The 15,982-nt window shown below is 50.8% G+C and overlaps 3 protein-coding genes across 3 annotated transcripts; all 3 read left to right on the forward strand.

Moving 5' to 3' along the window:
* Window positions 1-582: 582 nt before the first annotated feature.
* CC1G_09130 (hypothetical protein) lies at window positions 583-911 on the forward strand (the record flags this gene model as incomplete). Its single annotated transcript, XM_001834121.2, has 2 exons — window positions 583-840; window positions 900-911. 2 exons carry the CDS (start codon window positions 583-585, stop codon window positions 909-911), a joined length of 270 nt encoding a protein of 89 aa, XP_001834173.2.
* A 23-nt stretch (window positions 912-934) lies between these two features.
* Window positions 935-2,189, forward strand: CC1G_09131 (hypothetical protein; the record flags this gene model as incomplete). Its single annotated transcript, XM_001834122.2, has 3 exons — window positions 935-1,200; window positions 1,272-1,608; window positions 1,668-2,189. 3 exons carry the CDS (start codon window positions 935-937, stop codon window positions 2,187-2,189), a joined length of 1,125 nt encoding a protein of 374 aa, XP_001834174.2.
* A 640-nt stretch (window positions 2,190-2,829) lies between these two features.
* Window positions 2,830-3,147, forward strand: CC1G_15305 (hypothetical protein; the record flags this gene model as incomplete). The annotated part of the gene is made up of 1 exon (XM_002910352.1): window positions 2,830-3,147. One exon carries the CDS (start codon window positions 2,830-2,832, stop codon window positions 3,145-3,147), a length of 318 nt encoding a protein of 105 aa, XP_002910398.1.
* Between the last annotated feature and the right edge of the window lie 12,835 nt (window positions 3,148-15,982).

The following is a 15,982-nucleotide window of genomic DNA, read 5'->3' on the forward strand; positions in this document are numbered from 1 at the left end:
GTTGGTGTGTGTGTGGTTTTAGAGCCTCCCACCCCTGACCGCGCATCATCTGGAGCCCACCGCGAGGGGGTTGCTTCAGTTTTACAAAAGAGGAGTGTAGTCGATTGCTAGCCTAGCTGGTATTCGCACAAGTCGAGGAGAAGTCGTCACTTGTCTAACAAGAGACGTACACGAGACGATTGGTTGTCTTCCTTTGGAAACAACAAAGCGTAGTTTTGGATACCACGGCGTCGAGGTCATCTCAGCCCCGTAAAACCAAGGCGAGCCAGAGAGCAGGAGTTGTGCCAGGACTTGAGTCTGAACGAGCGCTACGCAAAGCACTCCAAGGACTTCAAGAAATCGGTGCTAGACGCGACGGATCTCTTTCCGAAGAGGATCCACCTTTCGAGACTCCTAACGCCTCGATTGACGAAGACGCGTTTCCACAAGGACTGTCTTTACCAAAGACTCCCCCACGAAACACGTCTACTACAACCTCAGTGCCATCCGCACCAAAGTCGACGAGGATTTCACAATCCATTCGACCTCTTAAACCTATTCGAACTCACCCTTCGATTACCCCAACCCCCACACGAGTAGAGAATGCCAGACGTAGAGAATCTCAACCCTAAGGAGGTTTCTCCTGGGGATGAGGCGATCCCTCATAAAGACATGCCTTCAATTACGAAAAAGGATCGACCTACCTTATCCAAAGACGATGCTATGGACGTCGTGAGGTATCTCGAGCTTTTGGAGCAGTTGTTCAAGGGCATTGTCAAAACCGATCGAGCCAAGAAAATCTATGCGACTCGTTATATAGACGACCCTATATCTGAAAAGACAATGGGAAGCTATACCAGAGTATGCGACTAGTACTTGGAACGATTTCAAAAGAGCAGTACTCAGGTACTATCCGGAAGGAGAAGGCCTAAGCCGCGGAAGTCGACCTAGACTTATGGATGTCTTTAAACGCCATCGCGAGATATCCCAAGTAGATGTCGGACGAATGGCTAGACTCGCCTTAGCTATCCGACCCGAGGCAGAAGGACTGGAAGCGTTGCAGAAAGAGACAGGACATGTTCTGGTCACCAACCGAGAGATAGTCTCCAACATCCTAGGATGCTTAAGTCCAAACTTCCGAGACGCCTTACGGTTCAGACTCACTCTAGAAGAGTCTAAACCTGCTACAGAGGCAGCCGGTACGACTAGCAAACGGGATTGGTATGGGGAAACGCTCGAAGATAGGGTACCTTGGGGACGTGTCTTAGAAATTGCACAAGACTTGTCACCAGGCAAACTGGAGCTCACAACGCCTACGGCGGATTTTCTTCTTCAGAGGATAGAGACTATGATCGAAACCTCTATCGAAATCCACCGGCAGCCTCTACTCCAGCGGCAGCTGTGAAGTCGGAACCCACAGACAGTGATTTCCGTTCGTTTGCAAAAGCCATGATCAAAGAACAACAGCAGTTCGTCTTAGAGCAACAACGAGTGAATGCGAAGTTTGTAGAATCTCTTCGCGAAACAAAGGAGCAGTTTATGGCTGAAAGCCGTAAAAACGCAGAAGCGACCGAGGCTTTAGCGGGCAAGCTAGACATAGTAATCTCCAATCCGCATAACTTAAACTCGGTTAGAGAAACGCAGTATAGGGACGGCGCGTCGAGGATGCGATCTAACCAGGGGTCCAGAGACTCTGGGAAGGGAACTATCCCGACCAGCAGTGCTTCTATTGCAATGGGACAGATCATTGGGTCATGAGGTGCCCGAGTCGATTAGATGATCTTCGTAAAAAGAAGATCTACACTAAAGGCTCAGAAGTCTACCTCTCTTCCAATCACCAAAGGATCTCTGCCTTCTCACCCGATGGCCGTAGCCAAAAGGAACGAGTTGCGGACATGACAATCCAAGGAGCTTACTTTGCAAGGCAAAGCCATGGGCTCAATCTGAGTCTTCATCCCCATGGAGGCGAAGATTATGAGCGCAGCCGCGGTCCCACTTACGGAGACTTTAACACGATGCAGACGGAAATCTCTCAGATCAAGGATATCGTGCACACGTATCTCCTGGATCGAAAAGACTCTAAGTCTGAAGGCGTTCCTACCATTGAGGAACGAGACGACGACCTCGACTCGCAACTAGACAAGCTGGGAGACATGAACAAGAACCTCTCGGTATTTGCTCAAGACCGAGACAGGTCGGGTTTTCCTTAAGACCAAGGACGGAAAAGTCTACTGCTTCAAAAGCTTCGGCCGGCAGTAGTACAGATCCTGAGGCCAGGATGACCAAGCCGAAGTCTAGACGAGTTACAATAGAGGAAGTTGACGATCCTGATGACGAAGTCGTGAAAAAGAAGAATAAAGTGGAAAATAAAAAGGAGACACACTACAACGTGCCGCACCCACGCCTAGTGGTATGAGACCGTATGTGCAAGTCCCTCAACCGAAAACCCCAATACCTTGGGAACCTTTTAAGCCAAAGTCTAAACAGACTGAGGCAACGCCAAAAGCGGTTAGCACCGCACCCGAAAAGGAGGACGTACCGATTGATCCGCTTGTGGCGACTCATCGACAAGGCCCCGACTTTTTCCAAGAAGGCGCCTGTTGAGGAGCACGTCTCGGTGGCAAAAGATTGGGAAAGAACTCCTGGAGCTGGAATTCCCCATTTCCCTTCAGAAACTTATGGGCATTTCGAATGAAGCGCGTGAGTTCTTGAGAAAGATGGTGACAAAACGGAAAGTGCCTCGACATGGTGACGACTTAATCCTAGAGAGAAAGTTGTTGAACCAGTTCGTTTCATAACGTGTCGGACGACGAAAGACGACGCTGCAAGCATGCCTGTCTCCTCTTTAAAATGTGGGACTCAGGAGAGCTAGCGGGGCGACTAGACTTGTCAGACTACGAAACAGACGAGGAGCCGTCCGATGAAAGCAAAGTAGCTGAACCGACCTCTCCGGAAGTCTTATCACAAAACTTTATAAGTTTGAACGACTTACCGACGGTCCAGTACGAAGTCGCAGGTGAAGATGACGTCGACTTCGAACCAGGCGCCATCATATGCCTGGATCCGGTCGAACAATACGTACAATCTTTGCCTGAAAACGAAGAACCCAGACCCATAGTCGTAGCTAGGGAAAAGCCTTCCATTACGAGCTATCTACCCGGAGATTAACTCCTCTGGAATAGAAGAGTCTCTTCTGGATCCAGGCTCCCAGATTTGTTCAATGTCTGAAGAAGTAGCAAAAGAGAAGAACATCTCGTATGATCCCTCTATAACTGTCTTCTTGCAATCGGCGAACCAATCACTAGCCAAGACTTTGGGTCTAGCACGAAACGTACCCTTCAAGATTGGCAATACTATCGCCTATCTTCAATTACATGTCATCCCTAAAGTTGCCTACAAGGTGCTTCTGGGAAGACCGTTCGACGTCGTAATGTCTACCGAAATCCACAACTCTCGGAACGGAGACACGACTCTCATACTTACTGACCCCAACACTGGGCTCAGGAGTGCTGTGCATACTTATGCGCGTGGTCAGCCGCCTCCGGTGATTCAGAGGAAGCTGCAAGAACAGGAAAGACATTCTTTTCAGAATTCGAGGATTTGGTCGAAGACCAAGGAGAATTCGCGGTTGTAGTCGAAAGAGACTCTAAGACAGGAGAAGTTCGATTCATCGAGGCTCTCCTCCCAAAAGAGCAGACTTTCGGCTCCGCTGAACTGAAAGTCGCCTACTTGCAATGCGCGCGCGATGAGAAAAGTTGGGATGAAGTCGCTTCGAAGGCTTTCGATTCGTACCTTCTAACAAGCGATAAATGAGTTGCCGGTGGAACGTCGGACTGCCTTCATACAAAATATAAAACACCAATTACCTGCAGTCCAGGTGTTTTCACAGGCGGATGTAGACGAGCCTAAACCTAAGCAGCCAAAAGCACACCCAGTTTCGGGTAAGCCTGAGGTCAAGCCTAAGATTAAAGGCGTGTCTACTGGGAAGAAGTACAAGAAAGTAGCCGATAAAGTGAAGCCTGTACTGGGAACCTTACCCTCCGAGTTCAGGATCGATCGGAAAATCATAGGCGATCCTCTAGAAGGAATGCCAAAATTACCTACCCACCCACCGGAGTTCACACCTACGGGTCGGTACACACAAGAGCGAAAAGACTTAATGGACAAGTTGCACCCCGAAGGCTTCCTATGGCCTGAAGAGCGCAAGCTGTTGCATTGGTTAGTCATGGTGCATAACGTCGCCTTCGCCTGGGAGGACAAGGAGAGAGGACGCTTCCGGCCGGATTTCTTCCCGCCTGTTCGTATGCCTACTGTCCCTCACACTCCTTGGGTGCTAAGGAACAGACCTATTCCACCAGGACTTATGGTCAAAAGTCTGTCAGATCCTAAAAGAGAAGATAGACGCAGGAGTTTACGAGCCTTCTATACTCAAGCTACAGTGCTAGATGGTTCTGTGTCTTGAAGAAAGATGGCGAAAGCTTGCGTATCGTACATAGTCTAGAGCCTCTGAATGCAGTTACAATTGCCCACTCAGGAATTCCACCTGCTACAGAAGAACTAGCTGCACGATTCGCCGGCAGAGCCTGTGGAGGCTGCATGGATTTATTCGTTGGGTACGACGAGAGGGAACTACATCCCGAGTCTAGGGACTTGACTACCTTTCAGACTCCCATTCGGAGCCTTAAGAATTGTGACCTTGCCTATGGGATGGGACTAACTCAGTACCTATATTCCATGACGACGTCACATTCATCTTTACAACCAGAGATACCTCATGTCACAATTCCTTACATCGACGACGTGATCTTGGGGGGACCTAAGACTCGATACGAGGATGGTAAGGGAGGGTATGAGACTATCCCTGAAAATAACGGAATCCGTAGATTCGTCTGGGAATATTTCCAAGATGTCAATCGAGTGGTTCAAAGGATGAAGTATTGTGGAGGAACCTTTCTCTGCGCAAGAAGTCCATCATCTGCGCCGAGGAGTTTCCTGCAGTAGGACACATTTGTTCGTATGAGGGACGCAAGCCTAACCCTGATCGACTCAAGGTGATCACTCAATGGGGCGACTGTAAAGATATCTCAGACGTACGATCGTTCTTAGGTATCACGGGCACCCTGAGGATGTTCATAAGGGACTACGCGAAATTAGCAGACCCTATCCAGAAGTTGACTAGGAAAGGCGAACCGTTTGTCTGGGGACCAGAGCAAGTCGCATCAATGGAGAACTTGAAAAAGGCTCTAGCCGAAGCGCCAGTCCTCAAGACTATCGACTACGACAGTGATCCTTGCGTAAAGTTAAGCGTGGATACTTCATATAAAGCTATTGGGTACTACATCTCTGTCCTGGACAAAGAAGACTCGAATAAATGGCACTATGTGAAGTTTGGCTCGTTGTTGATGAACGAACGCGAGTCTCGGTACTCTCAACCTAAAAGAGAACTCTTCGGGCTAATGCGAGCCTTGGAGGAAAACCGTAACTACTTGATCGGGTGTCGGAAACTCGTCGTCGAGACCGACGCGAAGTACATTAAGGGAATGCTGAACAACCCAGGCAATGGGCCTAAATGCAACCATTAACCGGTGGATTGAAGCTATCCTAATGTACCACTTCACCCTACAACATGTGCCCGGTAAAAACTTCGCAATCGCAGATGGCTTGTCGCGTCGACCAGCGTTTCCTGGAGACGAACCGACGACGCCGTATGACCATACAGAAGAAGAAGCTGATGGGTTGCAAGGATATGAGAAGCCTAACCCGGAAGATCCTGACCCACTCGAGTTCGAAGATTTCAAGCATGACATCGATACTCGAGGAGGATACTTCACGGAATCGGGCACAAGTCATGAAAGACTTTCACGACGAGCTTCACTTGGGGGCGAAGTGTGACTTAGACGTGGTAGATGCGCGGTCTCAGTACGTTAACCTCGAAATACTGCCCGCCACCCCAAAGCTAGGGCAGGAGGAAGACTCACTTGAGTACCAAGGGTCTCGGCGTTCGAAGTTCGCACAAGCTTACGACAAGCGACTTGTGGAGGTAAAGGAATGGCTGGCGCGACCTTTTAGTAAACCTCTGGAGAAAAAGGATACCGAATATCTTGCTATGGTTAGGACGGCTAGTCACTTCTTCCTAAGGAAGGGACAACTGTTTAAAAGGAATGACCGAGGACAACACCTCTTGGTCATCGAACCTAGTCGCAGGATGTACATTATGAAGGCAACCCATGACGCCTTGGGACATCGAGGCGTATATGCAACCAAGGAACTGATAGCTAGACGCTTCTGGTGGCCAGAGTTGGAAGGAGACGTCGCCTGGTATGTAAAAGACTTGTCATGTCTGCCAGGTACGACAAAAGATGTTGGTAAAGATACCGCCTACGGTGACCGAAACACCAGGTGTCTTTCAAATCCTGCACGCAGACGTCATGCATGTGTCCCCCGCTAGCAATGGTTGTGGATTCATAGTGCACGGTCGATGCGAGCTCACACAATGGATGGAAGCGCGAGCACTAAAGAAGCAGAACGCCGAAACCATTGGCAGGTGGCTTTACGAGGAGATCATTACTCGTTGGGGATGCCTGCGCCGTATTGTCACTGACAATGGCGGACCATTTAAGAAGGCGACTAAGTGGCTTGAGAAGAAATATGGGATAACTGGAATACAAATCTCAGGATATAACTCTCAGGCTAACGGTTCCATCGAAAGGCCCCATTGGGACGTGATGAACATGCTTGCAAAAGCAACAAGTGGAGACATGCGAAAGTGGTACTGGTATCTACCTTCGATTACATGGGCAGACAGAATCACAGTTCGTAAAAGATTCGGATGCTCGCCTTTCTTCATGTTGACTGGCGCCGAACCTGTTATTCCATTGGACCCTACAAGAAGCGACGTGGTTCTAACAGACCCTCCTAATGGGTTTACCACTACGGCTGAGTTGATTGGCGCCCGTGCCAAGGCTCTAGCCAAGCATCGAGATTTCGTGGAAGACGTGAGGCGCAAAGTTCACAAGGACAAGATAGCTAGGGTTGCGCAATACGAGAAAAATCACAAGGCTACCATAAAAGACTTTGACTTTAAGCCGGGTGACCCTCGTCTTGATGCGAAACACAGCGATCGAGAGTAGCCTTGACAAGAAAATGAAGCCAAGGTACCTGGGTCCCCTAGTCGTCATTGCCCGAAACAAGGGAGGAGCATACATCGTCGCTGAGATGGACGGGTCAGTGCACCAGTCCAGCGTGGCCGCATTCAGGCTAGTCCCTTACCACGCTAGGAAACAAATTAAACTGCCGTCTAACGTCCATAAAGTCATTGACTGATGGGCGCCTCAGGACTTAAAGAGATGATAGAGGAAACCGGTCCCGGAGACGAACTCGAAGACTATATGTTCAAGGGCATGCCAAAAGGCTCAGAGCGAGTCGAGGGCGAACTCCTGGATCTCGAAGAGGATGCTCAATCCGAAGCCGAACTTGAAAAAGAAGACTAGACTCAACCGAGGACGGTTGAAATTTTTAAGTTGGGGGGAGAGAGTATACCATACATAGCGAAGACTTGTATACTCTATATGTACAAGTCGAAGCTGACCTGAATTTTTCGCGATTTCGCCTTAAGTCTCGAATAAGATGAAAGGTTGAAGGAGCGATATATTCACAAAGAGGGAAAAAGCCGGAGCAGAAAAACCTCTAAGGTACTACAAACGCTCTAGCGAAAAGATTAAGGCGAGGCGTCTAAGACGTCGCAGGAGTCGTAGTCGCAGGAGCTACACTCGCAGGAGATGAGGCCGAAGGCTGAGTCGATAAGACTTCCTGCATCCGATCCCACTCCTTGCGAAGGAGATCGATGTAAGTCAGCAAGGTCCCCACTTCGTGCGCACGAATCAACATCTCGCGACGAAGAGAGTCCGAGATAGCTCGAGCCGCCTCGGGACCAACTCGAAGGACATCGTACTCGGAAAGCACGGTCTTCGCACGATCCAAGATCTGGCCGAACCACTCGCTCTGTAGGGCAAATCAAATCGCCTACAGAAAAAGTGGTAAGTCTAGGTCGACAAGAAAGAGAAGGCAATTCGACTAGGCACTTACCAGACTGGACAATCGCATGATCCGGAAAGAAAGGGAGCTTTTGAATCGAATTGGCTTGAACCTCGGCCAGCTGTTTCTGCTCGGTCTTGGTCCGCTTGAAGGAGAGCGCAGAAATCTGATGATAAGCGCGCGAGCATAAGTCTAGACGCGGTACCATGAAGTATGGGAGACGTACCACGGAGGCTCTCTTGCTCGGCTGGATGTAAGAAGTCAACAGACGACCACCATTCAGGAATAGCGAGGGAACCAACCTCAGCGGCAGACTTAGGAGCCTCAGGTTCCTTGTCTGTGACGTCAGCCATCTACGACGTACGGCTAAGTCAGGCACAAGTGTGAAGTCGAAGAAGACGTACCTCGTGATCTTTGTCAACCGTCTTGGTGGCCGAAGCCTTGGGGGTGTCTTCGACATCGTCTCCATCAGTGTCAGAAATGTCGACGACCATGGCTAGACATGTGCCGAAAAGAAAGAGTTAATAGGCAAGCAACAGATCAGGAAGGATCAGGAAACGCACCGGCCGACTTGCGCTTCTTACCCTTACGGGAAGAGGAAGCAGGAGGTGTCGTGGTAGAGTTAGCTCGCGACACAATGTCGCTGAAGTCGCTCAGGTACGACGACAGCTGAGGCGGATCAGGTTGCTTGGCCGTACGAGCCCAATCCTTGTGAGCCATGAGCACAGCTCGGATGTTGGAAGCCCAACTGATGAACTCGGAGTCTTTCTCCAAAGCAGTCGAAGGCTTCCGATACGGCGCCCTACCAAGGATGAAAGCCAGAAGACTTCGGTCAGAAGTCGAACGAAGAAGAAGGGCAGAAACTCACGATAGTCGCTAAGACTTGCTGGAAACTCTGCTCGACCAAGTTGAGCATCGCCTCAGGGAAGTTGCGCTGGGGAAAACTCTCGGTCATGGCTCTGCGAGAGATCGCCAGAGACTTGACTTGGTTTTCAAGCGAGTCGCGGACAGCAGTCCGCTCGCGCTGCCAGAAAGCAATAGAAGCGATATTCGACATAGGGAAGACTAGCAAGAAGGGCGGAAACGAAAGTCGTGAGGGATGGAGTCTGACAGATTCCGCCTCCACGACGCCTTTTAAGTCTTCAAGACTTGGGAAAATTTCCTATGACGCATACTGGAATGCGGCCTAGACACAGTCGGCGGAGGCTCACCGTTACTGCGAACTCTGGTAGCAACCGGGGCGGAATAAGTCTAAGTGGCGCCATGTCACATGCTGAGGAAAAGCCGTCGATCGATTGACTCGACTAACTCAATTGTTAGGAAAGCGTCTTGTCGATCGCTGGGTTTAGTCTCCACAGTTCTGTACTAGGAACTTGAGCCGGAGGCGTCTGGGGGCTTAGACAAAATAGGCTCTCCGGATATTCTGGGAACCGAAGTTCCTTCCCATTTCTGGACAAAGACTTATAAGGGCATCAGACACCCGGACGCGACTAGTCGTTAAGACTAGACGTCTTCTCAAAAACCACTCTTAGGTTTATCACGCACATAATAGACCAAGAACAAAAGAGAATTCGATTGGACTCTTACTACTACGAAAGGTATCTAACTACCTATAGTAAAAGTCTAATCACCCGAGCAAGAAAAGATGATGTAAAACAAAATTTGGGCCGTAGCCCGCGAGAGATGTACAAAAGATAAAGGCCCGAAGGCCGCCGACAGTCGAGAACACGAAAAAGAAAGGCGCCACCTAAGCCGAGACGTTACCTGTAGCCGCCTCCAACTCACCCTCAGCGTCTTGACGATCTTGAGGAGGGGAACCAAGGGGAGTCGAAGCGGGAACGTCGGCCGGAGCAGCAGGCTCGCTAGAAGACGCCTCGTTAGCCGACAGAGTCTCGTGCATCTGCGGAAGGAATTCCAACAGACTATCCACGGGAGACTCGGAGGGCAGCGGCATCCGAAGGAGTAATGCGCTCGGCGATGGCCAACCGACGGATCCTCTCGAACGCCTGGAGGTTCTCCTCCGTACCAAAGACGTGCTTGAGGAGAAACGGGCGACCCCTAGCGACTTCGGCGCGCGAAAGGCGATCGACGAGGCAGACGACGTGTCGACGAAGACTCAGAGCGGTGGACGCCGCGAGTCGTTCTTGAGCCTGCCAGGTGTGGAAGGCGTCGATGATGTCGTTGACCTTAGAATCGAGAGGCTGTAAAAGAAAAAGCGAAAGTTAGAAGAAATCGACAAATAAGTAAGGGAAACTAAGGCTTACCGTAGGGAGCGGCCAACGCACCGATCCAGAGGTGGTTGTCGCGCTTGGCCTGACCGCTAGGCGTGTCGACGAGCTTGCAGGAACAACTCCTAAGGCCCGAGGCGCACCTCGAACACTTGGTGTCGCAGCCTTTTCCGACGCAGTTAGCCGAGGGGCCCTGCAATAAGCGCGCAAACTGAACAGCGCGGTCGAAACTGGAAGAGAATAAAGTTCAGAACGAGAAGCGAAGAAGTAAAAAGTCGGAGACGTACCGCAGGGCCCAGATGCTCCTCATGGAGGCACAGGTCGGCCACAGCCTGGAACCGATTGCCGTGCAGGACCGAGGCGTCCTCTTCTACAGAACCGGCAGCCCAAGACGCGGAAGGAAGAGCCTTAGGGGGCGCCTTCACGCCCTTCTCGATCTTGACGGGAGGCGCAGAGATCTCTTCAACCTCGGAGCTCGAGGAGGACCGACGACGGCGCTTCTTGGACGACGCCTTGGAGCTGCTAGCCCTGCCCTTCTCAGAGACCAGCTCGTCGTCCTCGTCATCACCCTCTCCCTCCTCTTCGACAACCTCGACTTCCTCAGAAGACTCCTCCTCGGAAGACGCTTCTTCCTCCTCGTCGTCAGACTCGACGACACGAGAAGTCTTGAAGGGTCGAGACCAGCGGGGCCTTGCCCTTCGACGAAGAGGCCATGGGAGCAGGCCCAGCCGACGACTTGGGCGTGGGTTTGGCCAGAGGCGAAGGATAAGAAGGAGGAGGCGGCGGACGAGTGGCGCGGCCGGGACGAGGACGAGAAAGGGTGACAGAGTCGGGTGACGCGAGACGTTGACGTTTTGGCGGCGGCGACGCTGGCAGAGCACGACGTTTCTTTTGAGCTGCCCGCTCATCTAGAAGAAGGAGATGAGCTTAAGGATAAAAGAAAAGAAACTGGTACTCACCTGCCTTACGCTCGAGGTCTTCCACCCAATCGCGGAACCCATCAGTGTCAAGGACAGTTTCCCATACGGCCTTCGCCTTCTTCAACGCAGGGGGAATGTGGAGCCTTATAGTTCGGCGGGATCCACCCCGACTGGACAAGCTCAGGGAACTCGGCATCGGTGGCCAAGGCCGCGAAAGTACGGCTGGCCGAGTAGGCAAGGTCGTGCGCAAGGGAAGAATTGTCAGGGTCGACCAACGCGTTCTGGAAGACGAGGACTGGGGATCAGAAAACGATCCGACAAAACAAACGACCACCGAACGTACCCAGTCGGCATGAACTGACCTAGACAGCGCCGTTAGCGATTCGTTGTCCGGACGGCGTCGAAGCTTGATAGCACGGGTCCAGCCAGAGAGTCAGTTGACCGATTGGACCGGGAAGGCTTAAGGCTTCGGAGCAAAGGGTCGGAACGTGGCTTCTTGGACCTTTTGGAGGGTTTGTTGTTACGAGCCATGGTGAGGAAAGGAAGGAAAGGAACCTGAGGACTCGACCTCTGTGACCTCAGGTTTAAATCAAAAATTGGTGTTCCAAAGAAGCATCTAAATGAATGTTCTGCGGAAAACCAAGCCTGGTAACAAGGCAGAACCAAGAGATGGGCGATATGAGGCCTGGAAACCGCTATGACACGAAAACGTAATAGTGGCGGCCAAGGTCTCATGTTTGCAGCCTAAGAAAGGAAAGTTGAAGACAAACCGGCGACTTATCCAGCCTCGAGGCTAGAGGAGCGTCCGGTCGAACAAGGAGTGCGATAAAAAGTCCGTGACAGGACTACCGCAAAGTCTAGGGAGGACTATAGGTCTCTCGACCGTAGTTTACTTAGACTCGAAAGCAGGACACCAACCAGACTCGGTGATTCTAAACGGTCCGTTTAGACCAAGTGTCGAGACTCGCATTCTCGAAGAGTTGGGCATGTCAGGGACAACCAAAATCTGGGACGGCTGCGCCGACTAACTGACGTGGAAGTCAGAATATTAAGTTGGGGGGAGATGATACGCCGATTTTGCGGCTAGACTTCAAACTGAGCTCAAACGGCTCTATTAGACTCGTCACAAGTGTCTACGTCTAGCCTACAACTAAGGAGTCTTCATTGATGAACCCCAGACCAAAAGCGCAGCGAACCCTTTGTGAGTAGCCTAAGGCGCAGGCCCTTACCAAAAACGCTAGTAGAGACTCTAGTCGAAGGTACCGCAGGAAGCCTAGCCCTAAGTCTAAGACTCGTGCGCGACGTCTAAGTCTTATGGTTTGTTACCTTTCGGGTCTGAACCTAGATCTTGAACCAGGGCGAACTCTACCCACCTGCGACTTGAATATGAGGACTTAGCTGTACCAGCAGAGCTCATAGGGCAAAAGCCCTAACCAACTATAACCCTAGACGTGACGACTCGACGAACCTAGTCGAGGCATCGAGTCTAACGGATCACCAAGTCTAAGAGTCTAGACTGGTTCCTCCGATTCGGACGACCTAGCGGAAGCAAATGTCATTGGAGTTGATGGACCAACCGGAAGGACCCCCGACGCCGACACACGGCATTGGAGCGGGACGACCAAAGAGAGAGAGAGCCAAGTCTAAGGTGGAGCGCACCACGTCTACGATGAGACCCTCGGCCGATCAGTAACGGACCTCGGGACTGTCTAGACGCGGACGGCTCTCCGCCGAAGGAGTCATAACTAAGCTCCTGTGGAGCAATGTCGATCAAAGTCTGACCCACCAGGTGGCGAAGTGGAGTTCCCCCTTATGGAACCGGAACTGGGTCATGGCCGCGTCGATCACGGCAAGGCGCCCGGCCACAAGCCGTCCTCGGCTGCCCTAATAAGGCAAGCCTAAGCAAAAGTAACCGCGCGTCTACGAGCGCCTAATACTCGAACCGTTCTATTTCTATCCTATCTATCGAAGCTCGTGTTTCTTCTGTTCTATTTCTGTCTCTCTTAGTCTGCCTGTCTTACCTAGTCTTCCTGGTTTTTCCGTCTTTGTTTGTCTACAGCCTTAGTACACCAAACACTCTCCTCATGTATAAAAGCTAGCTAGTTCTCGCTCAAATTCTACAGATTATCGCTGGCAGCTTTTCTCCAGGATAAAAGGCCGTGAAGTCCGGCGCGACTCAGCACGTAAAGGTTCTGTCGACTCGGCGTAGATCGACTTATGGTTATTTCTTTGGCCACTTCGACTCGGTGTAGATCGATTTTGGTAACAGTCGTCCCGGCGTGTTCGACTTTGGTTTTCTGTGAGCACCGGCGTGTGTCTCCTTGACCTCTTTTGTGTATTTTCTCGACTACTCAGTAGCGAGGAGGTGGTGGTACCCTAGTCTAGCTAGTGGTCTGCCTCTGCACGACTTATCACTTCGCGCCTTGAGCCTACAAGCTCTTGTTTTACCTTTTACCTTCTCACCTACTGTCCGCCCACTCCCGTGCACCCCCCTTCGAACCTTTGCATTGTTAAGGGTTTGTTTGGTTCTAGTGCCTTCCTACATACCGTCGTTCCTTTGGGTGAAGTCTAACTTCATTTGGCCTTAGACGTAGTCTTTGGTTGGGTGTAGAGGATTAGCCTTTTCATTACTTTTTTACTTCTTTACCTTCACCTGCCGGTTCGGTTGGTGTGTGTGTGGTTTTAGAGCCTCCCACCCCTGACCGCACATCACCGGATCGCGTCAAGACTTCGAGTCTACCGAGGGATGTTCTAAATATATAAACTTGGACACTGTGTAGGCGCGCTTCTCGACTTCTTCATTGAGAAAGCCCACGCCTCCGTCGACTGATCTCAGCAGCCAGAAGGGCTCACAAACTGACATTTAATTGGATGTAAGTTGAAAAATAACATCGTGTTGTTCCAACGAGGAAAAGAAAAATCGAACGCAAGAAGAAATTGAGTTTGCTAGCGTGTCAACGAACTACTCCTCCTGCGAGCTGTCCAATCTGATGCCATCGATACACATCGCGTCGTAACGCTGGGACGACGTAAAAAGCGTTGCAGGGATAGGGGAAGGTAGTGGGGAAACGGTGTGACTGTGCCTACACCCCCTGGCACTGCAAGCATGGCCTCGTTTGCACTAGAAAGCGACGAAACATGTGTGCGACTCGTCTATTACGTGCATCCTGAGCACTTACTACACAAGTACGATGTTGCGACGATTGAAAATGTCGCACTCAACGGCGAGTACTACACGGCCCTGCCAAGAGATAGTAAGCAAAGAAAGACGTTGGAAGTTGAAAGCCTTTTCGACCCAGTATTGACGCCAATGCTGATAGAAGTTTAATACTTACAGAACAACGTTCCCAGCTTGCCCGTCGAATTATCCCATAGATGATATTTCTCCATACATCCATCCAGTAGACCACAGTCCCCGGCTGTCTCCTGGTCAACATTACGCAGCCTTCAGCATGGACATCGTACTTACTGTGAAGACAAGTATGCGGAGGCGATTGGCGAGTGTGACTGCCATCTCAAGCAGAAGATATGAGCAGGATATCTTCTGGGGGTTTATGTTTGATTCAACACTAAAGTGTGGTTATATATGGTGACAGGAAGATCTGTATAGGAGCTATCTAAAATTTGAAAGTGGTATATCGACCCTTTCACGATGTGACAGTTCATTAACTTTAAAGGAACGTGGGTGCGATTTGAACGCACTAGGAAGATGTCCTTTCCTGCATTAAGGAAAAGATGAAAGTAGACGTATGTCTTATAACCTACCGAATAGCAAGAGAATATATAACTGTTGTTTGGTAAGGCATTTTGGTCTCTGTTTATTGACTGAATCTGGAATCCAGGGTGGAATCCCAGATTCGTTATTGATCTAGAGTCCGTCCTTTGTGGAATGTTTCCGACTGTGAAATTGCAAGCCTCGATAACTTCCAGAAGGCCTATTGCAGGCTAGGTTGGATATGGCGAGTCATCATAGGACGCGACTCACAGACAGGGGTCAAGGGATAAAGAGGCCTGCAGTGGGTACCAGGTACGATTGATTGAGACGGACGTGGACAAGTTACCCTTGAAAAATTCAAAAGCGGCCGCCATCTCAAAACTCGGGTTCGGGTGTTACCTTGGTGTTTATGGTGTAAGCTATTTTTACAAATAGACGTATTGATGCTTTATGAATGAAACAGGTGAGGGAAAAGCTTTCGTAAAATTCCTTTCCAAGAGACTGGAGCTGCGGTAAGACCACCACTTCAAGTGCGCTTCACCCCCCTTGGGGGGCCTTGGGAATTGGTTTAAAAAGGGTGGGGGAGAACCCCATTTCACGGAACCCGGAATTGGGGTGGGGAAAAGGAAGGTATTGGGGGTTTTTCTCCCCCTCAGGGGGTTTATTTTGGGGCCCTTGGGGGGGGGAGCCCTTTTCCCCCGGGTTTTTGGTGGGGGGGGTTTCCCAGGGGGGTTTTTTTTTGTGGACCCCCTGGGGGGTTCCAGAAAGTATTGGGTAACCCCGCCCTTTGCCCCCCATGCCCAGGAGTTGGGGGGGGGTTTTTAATACAGGGAATTTGGACCCCCCCCCCCCCCCCCCCCCCAGGATGCGAAAGGCTGATGACCGACGGAAGGAAGCACGATAGTCAGCTTCTGTTGAAACGTGAACAATCCATTTGGAACTCACCACTTGAACCAAGGCGATACAAGCCGCCAATTAAATCTCACCGCTTCCGAAGGAACATCGCCTCCACCTAGCAAGACTGATAGGCACTTCGAAAGACTGTTTGCTTTCGAGTCAGTAGAGGGCTTAGGTACAACTGTAGAAGCGTCTTACCCATGGATGAA

This window comes from Coprinopsis cinerea (genome assembly GCF_000182895.1).
Source record: "Coprinopsis cinerea okayama7#130 chromosome 10 map unlocalized cont3.10, whole genome shotgun sequence".
NCBI classification, from domain to species: domain Eukaryota; kingdom Fungi; phylum Basidiomycota; class Agaricomycetes; order Agaricales; family Psathyrellaceae; genus Coprinopsis; species Coprinopsis cinerea.